Source organism: Phocoena sinus, chromosome 14, assembly GCF_008692025.1.
Source record: "Phocoena sinus isolate mPhoSin1 chromosome 14, mPhoSin1.pri, whole genome shotgun sequence".
Lineage (NCBI taxonomy): Eukaryota > Metazoa > Chordata > Mammalia > Artiodactyla > Phocoenidae > Phocoena > Phocoena sinus.
In genome coordinates, this window is record NC_045776.1 from 640,277 (window position 1) to 653,453 (window position 13,177).

The 13,177-nt window shown below is 57.3% G+C and overlaps 1 protein-coding gene across 5 annotated transcripts in view; it reads right to left on the reverse strand.

Moving 5' to 3' along the window:
- Positions 1–13,177, reverse strand: part of NFATC1 (nuclear factor of activated T cells 1) — a 103,251-nt gene that overhangs the window by 19,447 nt on the left and 70,627 nt on the right. For 3 of the 5 annotated variants that reach the window (XM_032654597.1, XM_032654599.1, XM_032654598.1), the window contains exon 9: positions 10,850–11,515. In XM_032654597.1, the coding sequence (XP_032510488.1) occupies positions 10,850–11,515 (666 nt within the window). The remainder of the gene's footprint in view (positions 1–10,849; positions 11,516–13,177) is intronic. The other 2 variants (XM_032654600.1, XM_032654601.1) reach the window with 2 other exon arrangements.

Consider the following 13,177-nt stretch of genomic DNA (forward strand, 5'->3'; position numbering starts at 1 on the left):
CTTTCTGGACATCTTCATACAAATGGAACCATAATACATGGTCTTCTGTGTCTGGCCTTTTGATTCAGTGTAATGTTTTCAAGGTTCATCCATGTCCTAGCATGACTCAGTACTTCATTCCTCCTTCTGGCTGAATAATACTCCATTGGATGGATATGTCACACTTTTTCTATCTATTCCCTAGTTGCTGGACATTTAGGTTGTTTCAGATGTTTGGATAGTATACATAATGCTGCTAAGAACATTTGTGCCCAAGTTTTTGTGTGCACATACATATGTGTTCATTTCTGTTGGGTAGATGCCCAAGCACAGACTTGTTGGGTCTTAGGGCAAACGTATGTTCAACTTTTGAGACACTGCCGAAGTGGCTGCACCGTTTTGTATCCCCACCAGTAATGTGTGAGGGTTCCAGTTTCTCCACATCCTCTCCAAAATTTGCTATTGTCTCTGTTAGTTTTTACAGCCACTCTAATAGGTATGCCATGGTATCTCATTGGCATTCCCTATGACTAATGATGTCGAGTATATTTTCATGTATTTATTAGCCATTCATATACCTTCCTTGGAGAAATGTCTATTTAAATCTTTTACCCAGCTTTTGACTAGGCTTTTTTTTTTTTTTTTTTTTTTTTATGCGTTACGCGGGCCTCTCACTGTTGTGGCCTCTCGCGCTGCAGAGCACAGGCTCCGGACGCGCAGGCTCAGCGGCCATGGCTCACGGGCCCAGCCGCTCCGCGGCATGTGGGATCCTCCCAGACCGGGGCACGAACCCGTGTCCCCTGCATCGGCAGGCGGACTCTCAACCACTGCGCCACCAGGGAAGCCCTAGGCTTTTTGTCTTATTACTGAGATATGTGTTCTTTGCGTTTCCTAAATATAAGCCCTTTATCATACGTTCGTCTCGTATGTTGCTTGTCTCTTTTTTGGACATGCTGCATGGCTTGTGGGATCTTAGTTCCCTGACCAGGGCAGAACCCAGGCCCTGGCAGTGAAAGCGCTGAATCCTAACTACTGGACTGCCAGGGAACTCCCTTGTCTTTCTTTTTCTTAATGGTATCTCTTGAAGCACAAAAATTTTGAATTTTGATGAGGTCTGATATATCACTTTTTAAATGTTATGGACTGTGTTCTTGGTGTCATATCTAAAAAAATCTTCGCCTAATCCAAGGTCTCAAAGATTTTCTCATATGTTATCTCCTAAAAGTTTTGTTTTAGCTCTTACATTTAAGTCCATGATCAATTTTGAGTTAACTTTTTCGTGTAAGGTGAGAGGTAAGGGTCTAAGTTTACTTCTTCCAGTGTATCATTTAAATGCTTTTTTTGGTCTTGTTTTGTTTTGTTTACTACATACATTCTTAACATTTTCTTAGTGGCTCCTCTAGAGGTTACAATATACTTAATATCTATTTCAGATTAATACTCATTTCTAATAATATATAGAAACTGCTCCAATATAGCTTCCTTCCCTACTCCTTCCTTTCTACTGTCATTGTCACAAGAATGACATTTTTATATAAGCCCATCAGCACAGGTTTGTAATTATCGTCTTACGCTTTCTTAGAATGCTTGTTAAATTATGTAATTATTTTTACCAGTGCTTTTTACGTCTTCATGTGGATCTGAGTTACTGTCAACCTGAAGGACTCCCTTTGGTACTTTCTGTAGGCCAGGTCTGATGGCACTACATTCTCTTATGGCGTCTTTGCTTACTTCTCCTCTATTGTTAAGGCTAGTTTTGCTAGACAGAAACTTCTTGGCCACCAGTCGTCTTCTCTGAGCGCTTTCGAGGATGCTGTCCCACTGCTTTCCAGCTTCCATGATTGCTAACGAGAAGTCAGCTGTTGATCTTTTTGAAGATTCCACGTACTGTACCTGATGACTTGGTTTTTTCTTGTGGCTTTTAGAATTGTCTCTTTTTCTTTGACTTTTGACAGTTTGGCTATGATGTGAATCTCTGAATTTATCCTACTTGGAATTTGTTGACCTTTTGGGATGTCTACAATGTTTTTCTTCCAATCTGGGAAGATTTTAACCGTTATTTCTTCAAATACTTTTTCTACCCCTTTCTTCTCTCTTTCTGGATTCTTATTATACACACATTTGTATGCCTGATGGTGTTTCACTTCTTCAATTTTCTTTCATCTTTTTACTTTCTATCCCTCAGGCTGGATAACCTATTGACTTTTCTTCAAGTCTGTTGATTCTTGTACTCTGTCAGCTCCAAAATGTTGTTCGGCCCTTCTGATGTGTTTCCATTTTAGTTATTGTACGTTTCAACTCTAGAATTTCTACTTGGCTCTTTTAGAAAATGTATCTCCACTTGGTCAGACATAGTTGTCCCACTTTCCTTTAATTCTCTAAACACAGTTCCCTTTAGTTCCTCGAGCATCTCTATGGTGGCTGATTTCCTTTGCTACGAAGTCCAATACCTGAGCCCTCTCGGGGGCATTGTCCACTGCATGCGGGTTGCCTCTTCCCCTGTGTATGGGGCATATTTTCACGTTTCTTTGCATGTCTCATAACTTTTTGGTTGAAAACTGGACGTTAGCGATAGTACACCGTAGCAACTCTGGAATCAGCTCCCTCCCCCACCCCCCCATCCAGGATTTGTTGTTATTGCTGGATTCTTTTCTTCCCTTAGTTGTTGCTTATTTGATTAGTGACCTTCCTGGACTAATTCCAGAGATTCTGTATCTCTGCAGTGTGTAGCTGCTAAGTTCTCTGTTCCACTTTTTTTTAAAAAAAGTCTTGCTTTTATTTTTAAGCTTGGCTTCCTGGGGTCACCCTCAGGTTAGCATCCTTCAAGGATCAGTCTGGTTTCTCTGCATGCCTTGAACCATTAGGCCTCCCTGTTTTGTCGAGGAGATATGTGTGCAAAGGCCGCCTCTGACACGCCCTCAGTTCACAGTCAGCCTGGGCTTCACTCCTGTTCGTACGGTCGCGAGGTGAAGGAGCCACAGGTGAACGGCTGGGCCCTCTCCTCGCCCACGTCTTCGGAGTGTGCACACACCCACATGCATGTGTGCGGTCTTCCTGAGTGTGCACATATCCATGTGCACGTGTGCAGCCTTCCAGACCCCCAGGGGCATGTCAGGGCTTTTCAGAATCCCCCGTGGTCACCTAGTTTGGCCAGGCTCCTTTGCCCTAATTGAGATCGCAGCCTTGGGCAGCTCCAATGAGCATGACCCCAGCCATCTGCTACTTTTTATGCTGCCCTGGGAACGAGGCTTTTCCAGGGAGCTTCACGACCAAAGGACTGACTGTGCTGTGGGGATGGGGTTTTTTAACAGAGCCCCAAAGAGGCCAATCTCCTTCACTGTCAGTGAAGCTGCTGGCTTTTCACGGCTACACTCCATGGAGCTGGGGAGGCGGGACGGAAGTAGCCCCAAATTACAGCACCACAGATCCCACGTTCGTTACCAAGGTCCAGTTTCCCTTGAATAAGTGCTTTTCAGTTTTTTCTGCCTCTGGTTGATGTTCAGACTCTGGGATAATTGATTTGAAAGTTTCGTCACTGTTTTTGCTGCTTTTTAGGGGGTGCTCTCTCAGTGAGGTCCTCTCTCCACCATTTTGGAAGTCCTTCCTGTCTTCCAGTCCTTCTTGGGTCATCAAAAGTGCCTCAGTAAATAACCAGAGGTTCTCTGATGAAGAAAAAAATATACCAGCTTGTCTTTGGCTTGCAAGGCCAATTCATACTTGGAAGCTAGACTTCTGAGCAGGGGCCTTTGCTCACTACGTCTCTAGTGGGCTAAAATAAAAAGCTCAATAACACAGCTCAGCCTTGAGAGTAGACAGACAGTGTTGAAATCAGGGCTGGCGGATCAAGGTGGCGTCCCTGGTCCCGTCACTCACCAGCTGTGTCCTGAGCAGGTCGAGTGACATTTCTCTCTAAGCTTCAGCCTCCGTCTTTGTCAGCTGGGGCTGAATCGGCAGTTTTGCCCACTCACGGGATTGCTGTGAGGCTGAATACGTCAACAGAGACTATATGTAAAAGTCACTCTGGAAGGAGCCAAAGGCCACACACAGGTGCTGTTTTCGCCATTTGGGTTTTCTGTGTGCTGGCAATGATGTGTCAGGTTGGACTGGGAACAGCCTTCTCAGCTCTGATGGGAAGACGCTTACTCCAATAGCAATTATCCAGGTTCTTCTCTGCCTGGACGTGATGGACGGCTGCACCAGGCACTCTCTGTCCCTCAGGACTCCACGTGAAGAGGGCACTCGTATCAGGGGTCACTTAGAAGTGCCACGCCACCGACCCTGTGCGTGGCACTCCAGGGCAGGGCCGCCACGCGCCTGGCTGCTCTCGTGGAAACGCAGGCGCCCCGCAGAGGGAGTCGTAGCCCTCTGTGGCCCTGGTCACCACTCTCCCCAAAGAGACGCCAAGCCCTGATGGTCCGTCATCACCTGGGCTTTTGAACGTGGCTCCTGTGCTGCTGGACACCCTCCCTTCTGGCTTCAGGCTCTGGTGAACACAGTACAGCCGTGTGCTAGGTGTGGCTCACAGATCTGAGAGGATCTGTCAGGTGTGCTTGTTCTTCAGCGAGAAAGCGCTTTGAAATGTATGGCATCAGAGGGAGAAAACGCAGAGACCAGGCCAAGGTTGTGCAACCTGGTCTGAAACGGAGACGGAGCTGATTAAATCCCCCTGGAGAGATGCTCGCCTCTGCAGAAGTATTGCCACACGGGAAAACTGCGTCACAGTCCTGACGCGCTCACTTGCCAACGCTCTCCCACCCTCACAGCCTGCCCGAGACTGGAGACAACGCACCACGAGGCGCCCAAGTGCCCCACACGCAGCCAGGTCTGAGCGCCAGCTTCCATCGCCAGTGTTTCCGGCACCAAGTAGACCTAAGTGGTTCTAGTTCCACAAGACCTTTCTAGCTCTTCCCTCTGCTTTCTCCCCTGTTTCTTTCCCTCCAATTAAGAACGTCAAACAGCTCTCCCATCTACAGAAGGAAATCAGCTAAGACCTAGGATTAAGGGAGAAGGTGAATGTTAGCTGAAAGCAAACCACCAATTCCCCTCCAAGTGCACAGAAAATAATTGGGCTGGAGAAGACTTGATTAGAAAGTCAAAGCAGTCCACGCTTGTAGGTAGCGTCTACATCCTGCAACTGAGAGGCGCCCCGAACCTCGGACACCTAAGCTGCAGTGTCATACGAGCTGCAGGAGACTCTCAAACGTCCTAGCCTAGCAAGCTGTGTCCCCGGGGCCAAAGGCAGTGCCCTATTTATAGAGGCCCTGACTCAGCGGACACCTCAGAGCAGTCCCTGCCTTCCCTCCTCCTCTGCCAGAGGAAGATCCTGACGGCTGCTGCCCTGCAGCGTGGCCGCAGCGGCGAGCACACACCTCCCAGGGCGCAGCAGACGCACGGTGCTCGAGCGCTGCCCGTGGCGGGCTGGCAGGGGTCGACCGCTCCCGCCACTCACTGGCTGTCGCTCGGGTCCACCCGGTTGGGGACGAGGCAGAGACTCGCGCCCAAGCCTGCACACCGGTCTGACCCACTTGGAGGCACAGCGGCCCTGGAAGCTCAGCCCCGAGTCCGCGTGCACACGGACTCCGGCGCCCGGGAGGCACGCACCGCCGCTGGGGGGCGCGCGGTGGAAGTGAGCGGGCGGGGGCTCCGCTCCTCCGGGTGGCGGCTCCAGCCCGGCCCCAGTGGACTCCACCTCGGGAGATAAAGCCTGCGGGTCAGCACGTCACCAGCATGCGCTGCCTCCGGTGGCACGCCAGGGGCCCGGGCCTTGAGGACTGACCCTCAGGAACCGCGTGCACGGCTGAGTGCGTCCTCCCGCCCCCGGGTAGCAGCCCACGTCCGCAGTGTTAACACGCCCGTGCGTTTGACCTGCAAGGCAGGCTCTTTCCATCATCACTAGGAGCGGGGAAGGCCTCAGAGCCGGGCCCTGGGCCAGGTTAGTAAGACTTTCCATGAGGAAAGCACCGTGTCCTCCCCCAGAGCAGCCCAGGCTCAGGAAAGAAGGGGGGACGCGGGGGACGCACAGCCAGACGCGGGGCAGACACGGTCCTGGCCGCCTGCTCCACCTGCTTGCTGTTCTAGTGACATCTAGACTTGTGGAAACCCGAGAGCCCCTGCAGGGGACCGAAAGCGCCGACCGCGGCCGAGGCCGCAGGGCGGGGGCACGACGCGGAGGGGCTGCTACGGTGGCAGACAGACCGGCACCCCGGGAGGCGTCGCTTGGGTCGCAAAGGGGGATCCCCACGTCAGCAAAACGGGGCCGCTTCACGTTAACGCTGGCTGGGTAAACTGCGAGCTTCAGGGACGTTCACAGTGGCTTTCCAGCAGAGGTACGCAAGCGGCACACAGACGACCGTGCGCGTGTGTGTGAGCCGCCCACGTTCACACGTGTGTCGGTCAAGGACAGCCCATCACCCGGAGAGGGGTGCCGCTGTGCGGTCGCGTAGCTCAGCCCTGCGAGGGGCAGGTCCCAAAAGTCACACCACGGAATGGCTCACGTGTGGCTTTTATGACACATTTCATCTACCTTCCAAATCAGTGAGGCCCATGAAGCTAATTTGTAAAAGAAAAGCTACGCTGTGGTACTGCCACGATCGAGAAGTCCGAGTGGAGAGCATGTTTCACGAATACTGTTGAAGTAAAGAATAAATCATAATGCGAACTATTTATGGTCCAGACACTTTTGAAACAAAACCGAAGAGCAGAAACAACTAGAAAAAAAAGAAACCCTATCGACAAGTTGGGGTTCACCCGAGGCGAGTCCTCGTGCACTCGGATTGCTCCTCGAGCTGAATGGAGACTTGGGACGTGCGTTAGCCCGCCACATCTGGGGAGTCACTCCGCAGACTGGGCGGGTGGCTCCCGCGTAAGGCACGGCTGCTTTGCGGTCTCTAAGTGATTCATTTACGCGCCCCAAATGCCCCAGGCTCTCTGGAGCTGGACATAATACCCTATTATTGCCTTTTTCATTCTACGTTCCTGGATAGCAAAAAACCCAAATAAAAAACCAGAACACATGTGAGATAAGCTCTCACCCCTCACAGACCTGGCGCCATTAGCATCACAAACAAGCCCGAGGAACCCCAATCGCCCCCTGACTCACAGTGGTTGCACCCACGAAGCAAGCCAGGGCCAGAGTCACTGCAGCCTCGGCTCCTGTCAGCCTCTGAGAGCCCTGAGGGCGGGGGTGGTGAGGGGCGAGGCCGGGCGGGATGTTACCTAACCCGTCACCCTGGGGTCGCGACGCGCAACGGCTCTGCGTGCCTGCAAGTGACATGGGGCTGAGTTCGCTGTGTGAGCCGTGGTGCACGGCTGGTCCCTCCTGCCCCGGGGGAACGGCGCCACGGCTCTCGGGGCAAAGCCCAGGCGACAAGCAGTTCGTACCCGCCAGCGGCCCCCGGCGCCAGCAACCCCGTCCTGCTGAGACCAGGCCTGGGGAGGGGCCACCGTGCACAGCCTGAATCGCCCCCCTCCCTCCTCCCCCTGCGCCCCCCTCCTGGTCCTTGTTCCCTGGTCCCTGTCGTCAGCCACCGCAACTACTCGCTTCTCCCTGGGTGTAAATGACAACGACGAAGTCTTTGCCTTTTAACGTCAAGGTCACTTAAAATCGGCGTCTAGTTTTCTGATTTAGTTTTTCGCCCTCGTCTCCATTTTCTCTTCTCTGCACCTTCCTGGGCTGGGCTGCCAATTAAAACCCAGACATACAAGGAAAGTCGCGTGTGCCTTAGAGTGAGGCCGATGACCCCCTCCCCGGGCCCCCTTCCAGACCTTTCACAGGGGCCTCTTTTCTAAACCAGGGATCCGCCTGGCCGACCGGCTCCCTCTCCCACCCGGGCCTCGGGGGCCGCGCTCTGTACACAAGCCCTCGAGGCACGCCATCCTCCCCACCAGAACAAGCGGGAGTGTGGACATCGTCCCTCTTAACAAACTAACTTTCAAACCCCTCAACCACAAACGTTTAACGGTGGGACCGGCCAAGGATCAGGTCACTGGTGCCAACTCAAGGCGTCCAAGCTGTACAGGAACCTCGGGGGCCCACACCCACCCCACGACACCGGCGTACCCCTCCCACCATCCCCGTCAGGAGGGACCAGTAAGAACCCGCCCCGGAGCCCCTCAGCCCCTGGGCCGGGGAGGCTGGGGATTCAGGTCCCCACGCCCACCACGTGGGCCTTTATTCTGCACTAGGCGGTCTTTCGAGGACTCGCGAGGGACTGACCTGTGTCTACGTCGCAGCTCCTGTAAGCAAGGGAGCAAGCGGGTCCCAGGCGGAGAAACGCGGCCTGAAGGTCCCCCCAGAGCCCCCCGGCACGCAGCTGACAGCTCCGGCCACCTGCTCACGAGAACAGACGTGCTTCCTGCTGCTTCCAGCACAAGACCTTAGCAAGAGCTGGGCCCCGTCTCTATGCTCACTGCCTGTGGGCGCGGGGAGTCTTTGAGCCGCTCAGAGCAACAAACACGAGCTGCTTTCCTGAGTGGGGACGGACGCCCGGCCGGAAGGCGTGTGGTTCCACCTCCAGGAGAGAAGCCCCACAGCCTTAGTTTTTAGTGGCCACGTCCAGGGCCGTTCCCCCAGCCTGTGTGCTCAGACCGACCCCGCGGGCCCGAGAGCCCCACCGCAGGGAAGCCGGGCTCGTGCGAGGCCGCCTCCCGGCCACGCGGCGTGTGCACCCGAGGCCTCCCTCCACCTCGGGGGTCTCCCTCTGGGAAAGACCGCTCGGGGGGGGGACGCTGGGTGCAGCGCCCACGCAGGGGATGTCCACCCACAGGGACATGTCGGGGCCACTCTGCACGGGGCCAGGTCAGCGTTTACTCTTTGCCGCTCAGGGCTCCACCCTGGCGTGGCTTTAAGTGGGGACGAGCAGGGTGGCACCGAAACGTCACGCGTGGGGGTGGTGTGAAGATACACGCACATTCACGGACACGTGTTCACCGCTTCCTGGGGAAGCCTCACACCGTGACCCCAATCCTGACCAAGAAAACCGACGTCACTTTGCTCTCGTGGCCAAAACCGAAAGGCCGCGTTGACAGCTGGCCCGGGTGATGGACGCTGAGTACAAACCAGGGCCCACGAGGATCCTTTCAGGACCGAGTCCCTGGAGCTGCTGTCCCAGGAGTGGCCGCAGGTGCCCCCGGGGCCCCCGCTCGCCGCCCCACCTGACGCTCAGGTGCAGGCGGGCCTGGAGCACAGGGGCCTTCCTGCTGGTGAAAGCCCGGCTGCAGCCCCCAGCCCAGCAACAGGGCTGGACCCCGTCCGCTTGGCCACCCCAGACCTCAGGGTCTCACAGGTCCCTGTCTGCTCGGGGGGCAGTGAGGTCCCTCCCAGGGCCTCCCCTGCTCTTTCCTGAATCAAGGCCACATGCTTTCAAGTGTTCTTCTTCTGTAATCGCTCACCCTCAAAGCAGGCGACCCCTCTGTAGGGTGTGCTGGTGGGATCCTAGAGAGGCCAGGGTCCCTCCCTCCCACCCTCAGAAGTGCTCAGAGGCACCGCCCGGAGTTCAGGGGCTCTTCCCTTGAGGACCACGTGCTGGACCCTCAGCAACTTTAGGGGCTTGGTCACGGCCCAGGAGGTGCCAGGCTCACCTAACCAGACCCCTGTGCTCACGATGGGGACGGGACGGCGGTCAGGACGGGGGGAGGCCCTGCTCCCCACCCCCGCTCACCCCGGCGCCTGCAGCGAGGGCAGGCTCCGCCTTTGACCCCAGGGTCCGGCCGAGACGGGCCCCTGTGTCTGAGGTTGGACACTGGCCCTCACGTCTGCTTTGCATCAGCAAGCTCCACCGTGGTCCCGCTGGAGTCAGAGCGGGGGTCGCAGAAGGCGCCCGTCTCCCTCCTCCAGGCCCTGCCCCGCCTCACAGCTTTCGGGCGAGAGCAGACGGCTGGGCTTGGGCCCCCGTCCCCCACGGGCTCTCCCGGCCCTGCATCCGCCGACGGCGCTCGTCTGCCCGCTGTTTTCGGGGCACACGTGTGGTCCCGGGGCCCCTCAGGCAGAGGTTCTGAGACCAGCCCAGTGCGGCTTCCTCTGGGGGACGGGTTCTCTCTGCCTTGTTCCAGGCTGGCTTTGTGTGCCCACACGGACGGACCAACCACGCAGGGCCCACGAGAGCACCGGGTGACCTCTCACCCACCAGATCACGGGGCCCCAGGCACCTTTTCCCAAAGGAAAGAGAAAGAAGATCTTTCGACGAGGTGCCTTCTGCTCTCATTTTATAGGAAGACCTTGGGGCTCAGATTTTTACACGAATTAGCCTGACTGCAGGTGTCTCGAGGACGCCTGGTTTCCAAATCACCCTGAACGTGTCTCCGTGGAGTCCGGTGCCGTGCTGGGACCCGAGCCCCGGTCCAGGGAGCCACCGGCACCTCATCGTCTGATCACTGAGCTTCCGACAAGTCTGTCACGTGCTTAAAGTGCTCTCACGAGCCAAACAGGGTGCAAGTCGCTCACTTTTAGCTGCGCGAATACATAAAACGGTTCACGCGACTAGAGAAGCGGTTCGGACACTAGGAATCGAGAAGCTGGAGCCGCGGCCGAGGCCAGGGCGGTCTCCCCTCCTAACAGGGCACGTCAGCTCCCGGGGGCGCTGTGCTCCACATGGCCAGGGCCGGCACACCCGGGCGCCCCGAGCTCTCCCTGTGTCGCCCCGCGGACAGCGTACCCGAGGGTCGACAGCCACAGGCCCCCACCGGGCAGAGCTGCGCGACCCCGCTGGCTGGCGGCAACACTGCCGGCCGCCAGGGGCCACTGAGGGCGGCAGGGGCGTCCCGCAGGACACACGCCAGGCGCGCCCCAGCTGGGCGGCTGGTGCACGCGCCCCTCCTGCCGCAGCGGGCCCACGGCGCCGGGCCGGCCGCACGCCTGCCCGCGAGCACTTACCGTCGTCCAGGTCCAGCGGGTCCAGCTCCTGAGGCTCTCGCTTGACCGTTACGGGAATGGGGGCCAGACTATGATTACTGTCCTCACGCACCTCGGGCGCTGGCAGGGGCCGGGTGGCTGCAGGCGCGCTGCTCGGAACCTCGGACGGCTGCTGTTGCTGGTGGCCCGTCCCGGGGGGGCGCGCGGGGCCGCAGGGCTGCAGGCGGGTCGGCTCTTGGGTCCCGGGCGGCAGCGGAGAGGAGGGACTGTGGGGACAGAGCGCTGGCCGGCACCCCGGGGAGCAGCTACCACTTGACGGCGGACTCACCTGTGGCTGCAGCGGGGCGGGGGGCGGCGGCTGGGGGGGCCCGGGAGGCACGCCCGCGGGTCTCGGCGCCTCCTGGCCGGCGAGGACCCCGCCGACTGGCCGGGGAAGTCCGAGGGGGCCGTGGCCCGGGCCGGCCACGGCCGGGCCGTAGGGGGCGCAGGAGAGGTCGTGGAGCTCGGGGCTGGCGCTGCTCTGTGGACGGGGCGGGAAGCCGGGCGCGAGGCAGGAGCCCGGGTCGGGCGGCAGGGCGAGCGGCTGGCCGTAGCAGGGCTTGGGGAGCGGGCTCAGGCCCTGGCTCATTGGTCCACAGGTGAGGGCAGGCTCGTAATCATCACTGGGCTCCGTTTTTATGATTGGAACTGTGAGAAAGAAGAAAAAGTTAAATAAACATGAGCTGCAGATGGGAGCCGTGGGGCGGGCCTGTGGCTAGGATACCCTCCGAAAACAAACAGCGCTTTGACTGAGTCCCTGTGTGTCTCCTGCCTGCTTCTCCCACCCGATTAAAAGGAGGGTGTGAGTCATCGGCCCAGAAAGCTGCAGCTGGTTCTCATACCGAGAGCACTGTTTTCCTTGGAATCTCCCCCAGCACTAATGGGCTGTAAGAATCCATTCGCAAACTGCAGTAGAAGCCCTGGACCCAAGGGCCCGCGGATTTGTAGTAATCAAAGGGACATTTTTAACTTGGGTGTACTACTGCATTTCTGCTGCTACTGACGCCCTATCTGATAAACGTCTGATATTTGGTAAACTTGAACGGTAAGATGGCGTTTGGAAGTCAGTAAAAATCTGACAGGAAAGATGAGTGTCCATTTGCTGTAGGAGAGAAGCCTTCAGCCGCTCGACAAGGAAACCAGTTCCACACGAGCAAATACGCCACCCCTCCCTCCTGCTGCTTCGTTTCCACTGGAGACAACACACAACCAGCGATCACGCGGCTCCTGGGGCAGAGCCGGAAGCCCCCAGACGGCTTCCAGACCACTGCCCTGTCCACCCCTCGCTAGGAAGCCGGCGGTGCAGAGAACCGGGCTGGGAGGAGGGCACGATGGGCACTGGAGGGTCCCCTTCACTCCCCTCCAGGCCGTGGGCCCGACCAGGCGCCGAGAGGGCCGGGGAGAAGGTGAGCAGATGTGCCGTGGGGTCTGCACAGGGGCTGGGGCTCCACTCCCGCCCTTGCTTACTTCCTGTGTCCCGTTTTCTCGTTGGTTCCTGCCTCCTACACCAGTTTGCAGGAGACATCCCGGTGGTCAGATTATCCCGCGAGTGACTGGTAAGAGCGCAGTTAAATTCATAACAGATGCCCGGCGCTGCCGTAGCAAACGCAGGATGGGTAATGAGCTGTCATCAGATCCCCCCTAATCATATTTTCACCTCTTCGTGTGTGTGCTGCTGGATTCCCGGCGGCCGGGGCAGCCACACGGAGGGAACGCCCCTCGCAATCCCAGCCTCCTCCTTAAGTAAATAAAGATTCTCTCCCAAACGCAGCTTTGCTCTAACAAAGGTCTCAAGCCAGCAAGGATGCACATCTCTTCCGTAACAGCCGGGCGCCTGCGAATCCACAGGAGCCGTGACGAGGAAGACGGCCTCTTGCGAAGCCTGTCCGTGGGGCGCCTGGGCAGCACGGTAGCCACGTGGCTGGGACCCAGGGGACACTCCAGACCCACTGACGCAGGAGCACGTAACTCCGCTGAGCATCTCCAGGCCCTGGGCTTTCGACTCCGGATTCCCAGAGAAGCTGTTTCCTTTAGTCTTGCCCTCGTTGTGCCAACTTCCCAGCCCCTGCTTCCCATCATTCTTCCCGCGTCTGACGTGTCTGCACGCTGGGCAGGGAGGCGCCTGGTCCCCGGGCGGCGCTGACAGCTGGAGGGCAGGGAGGAAACACGCGGGTGATGGTCATTGCGGGGCTGCCACGGGAAGTATCCCTGCCGCCTGCAGGCCGAGCCACGGTCGGCCACTCGTCCCCGAAGTCACGTCGGGCCGAGAGCTGTAGGGCGCGGCGCCTTGGACGCCCAGAGCCCGGTGTG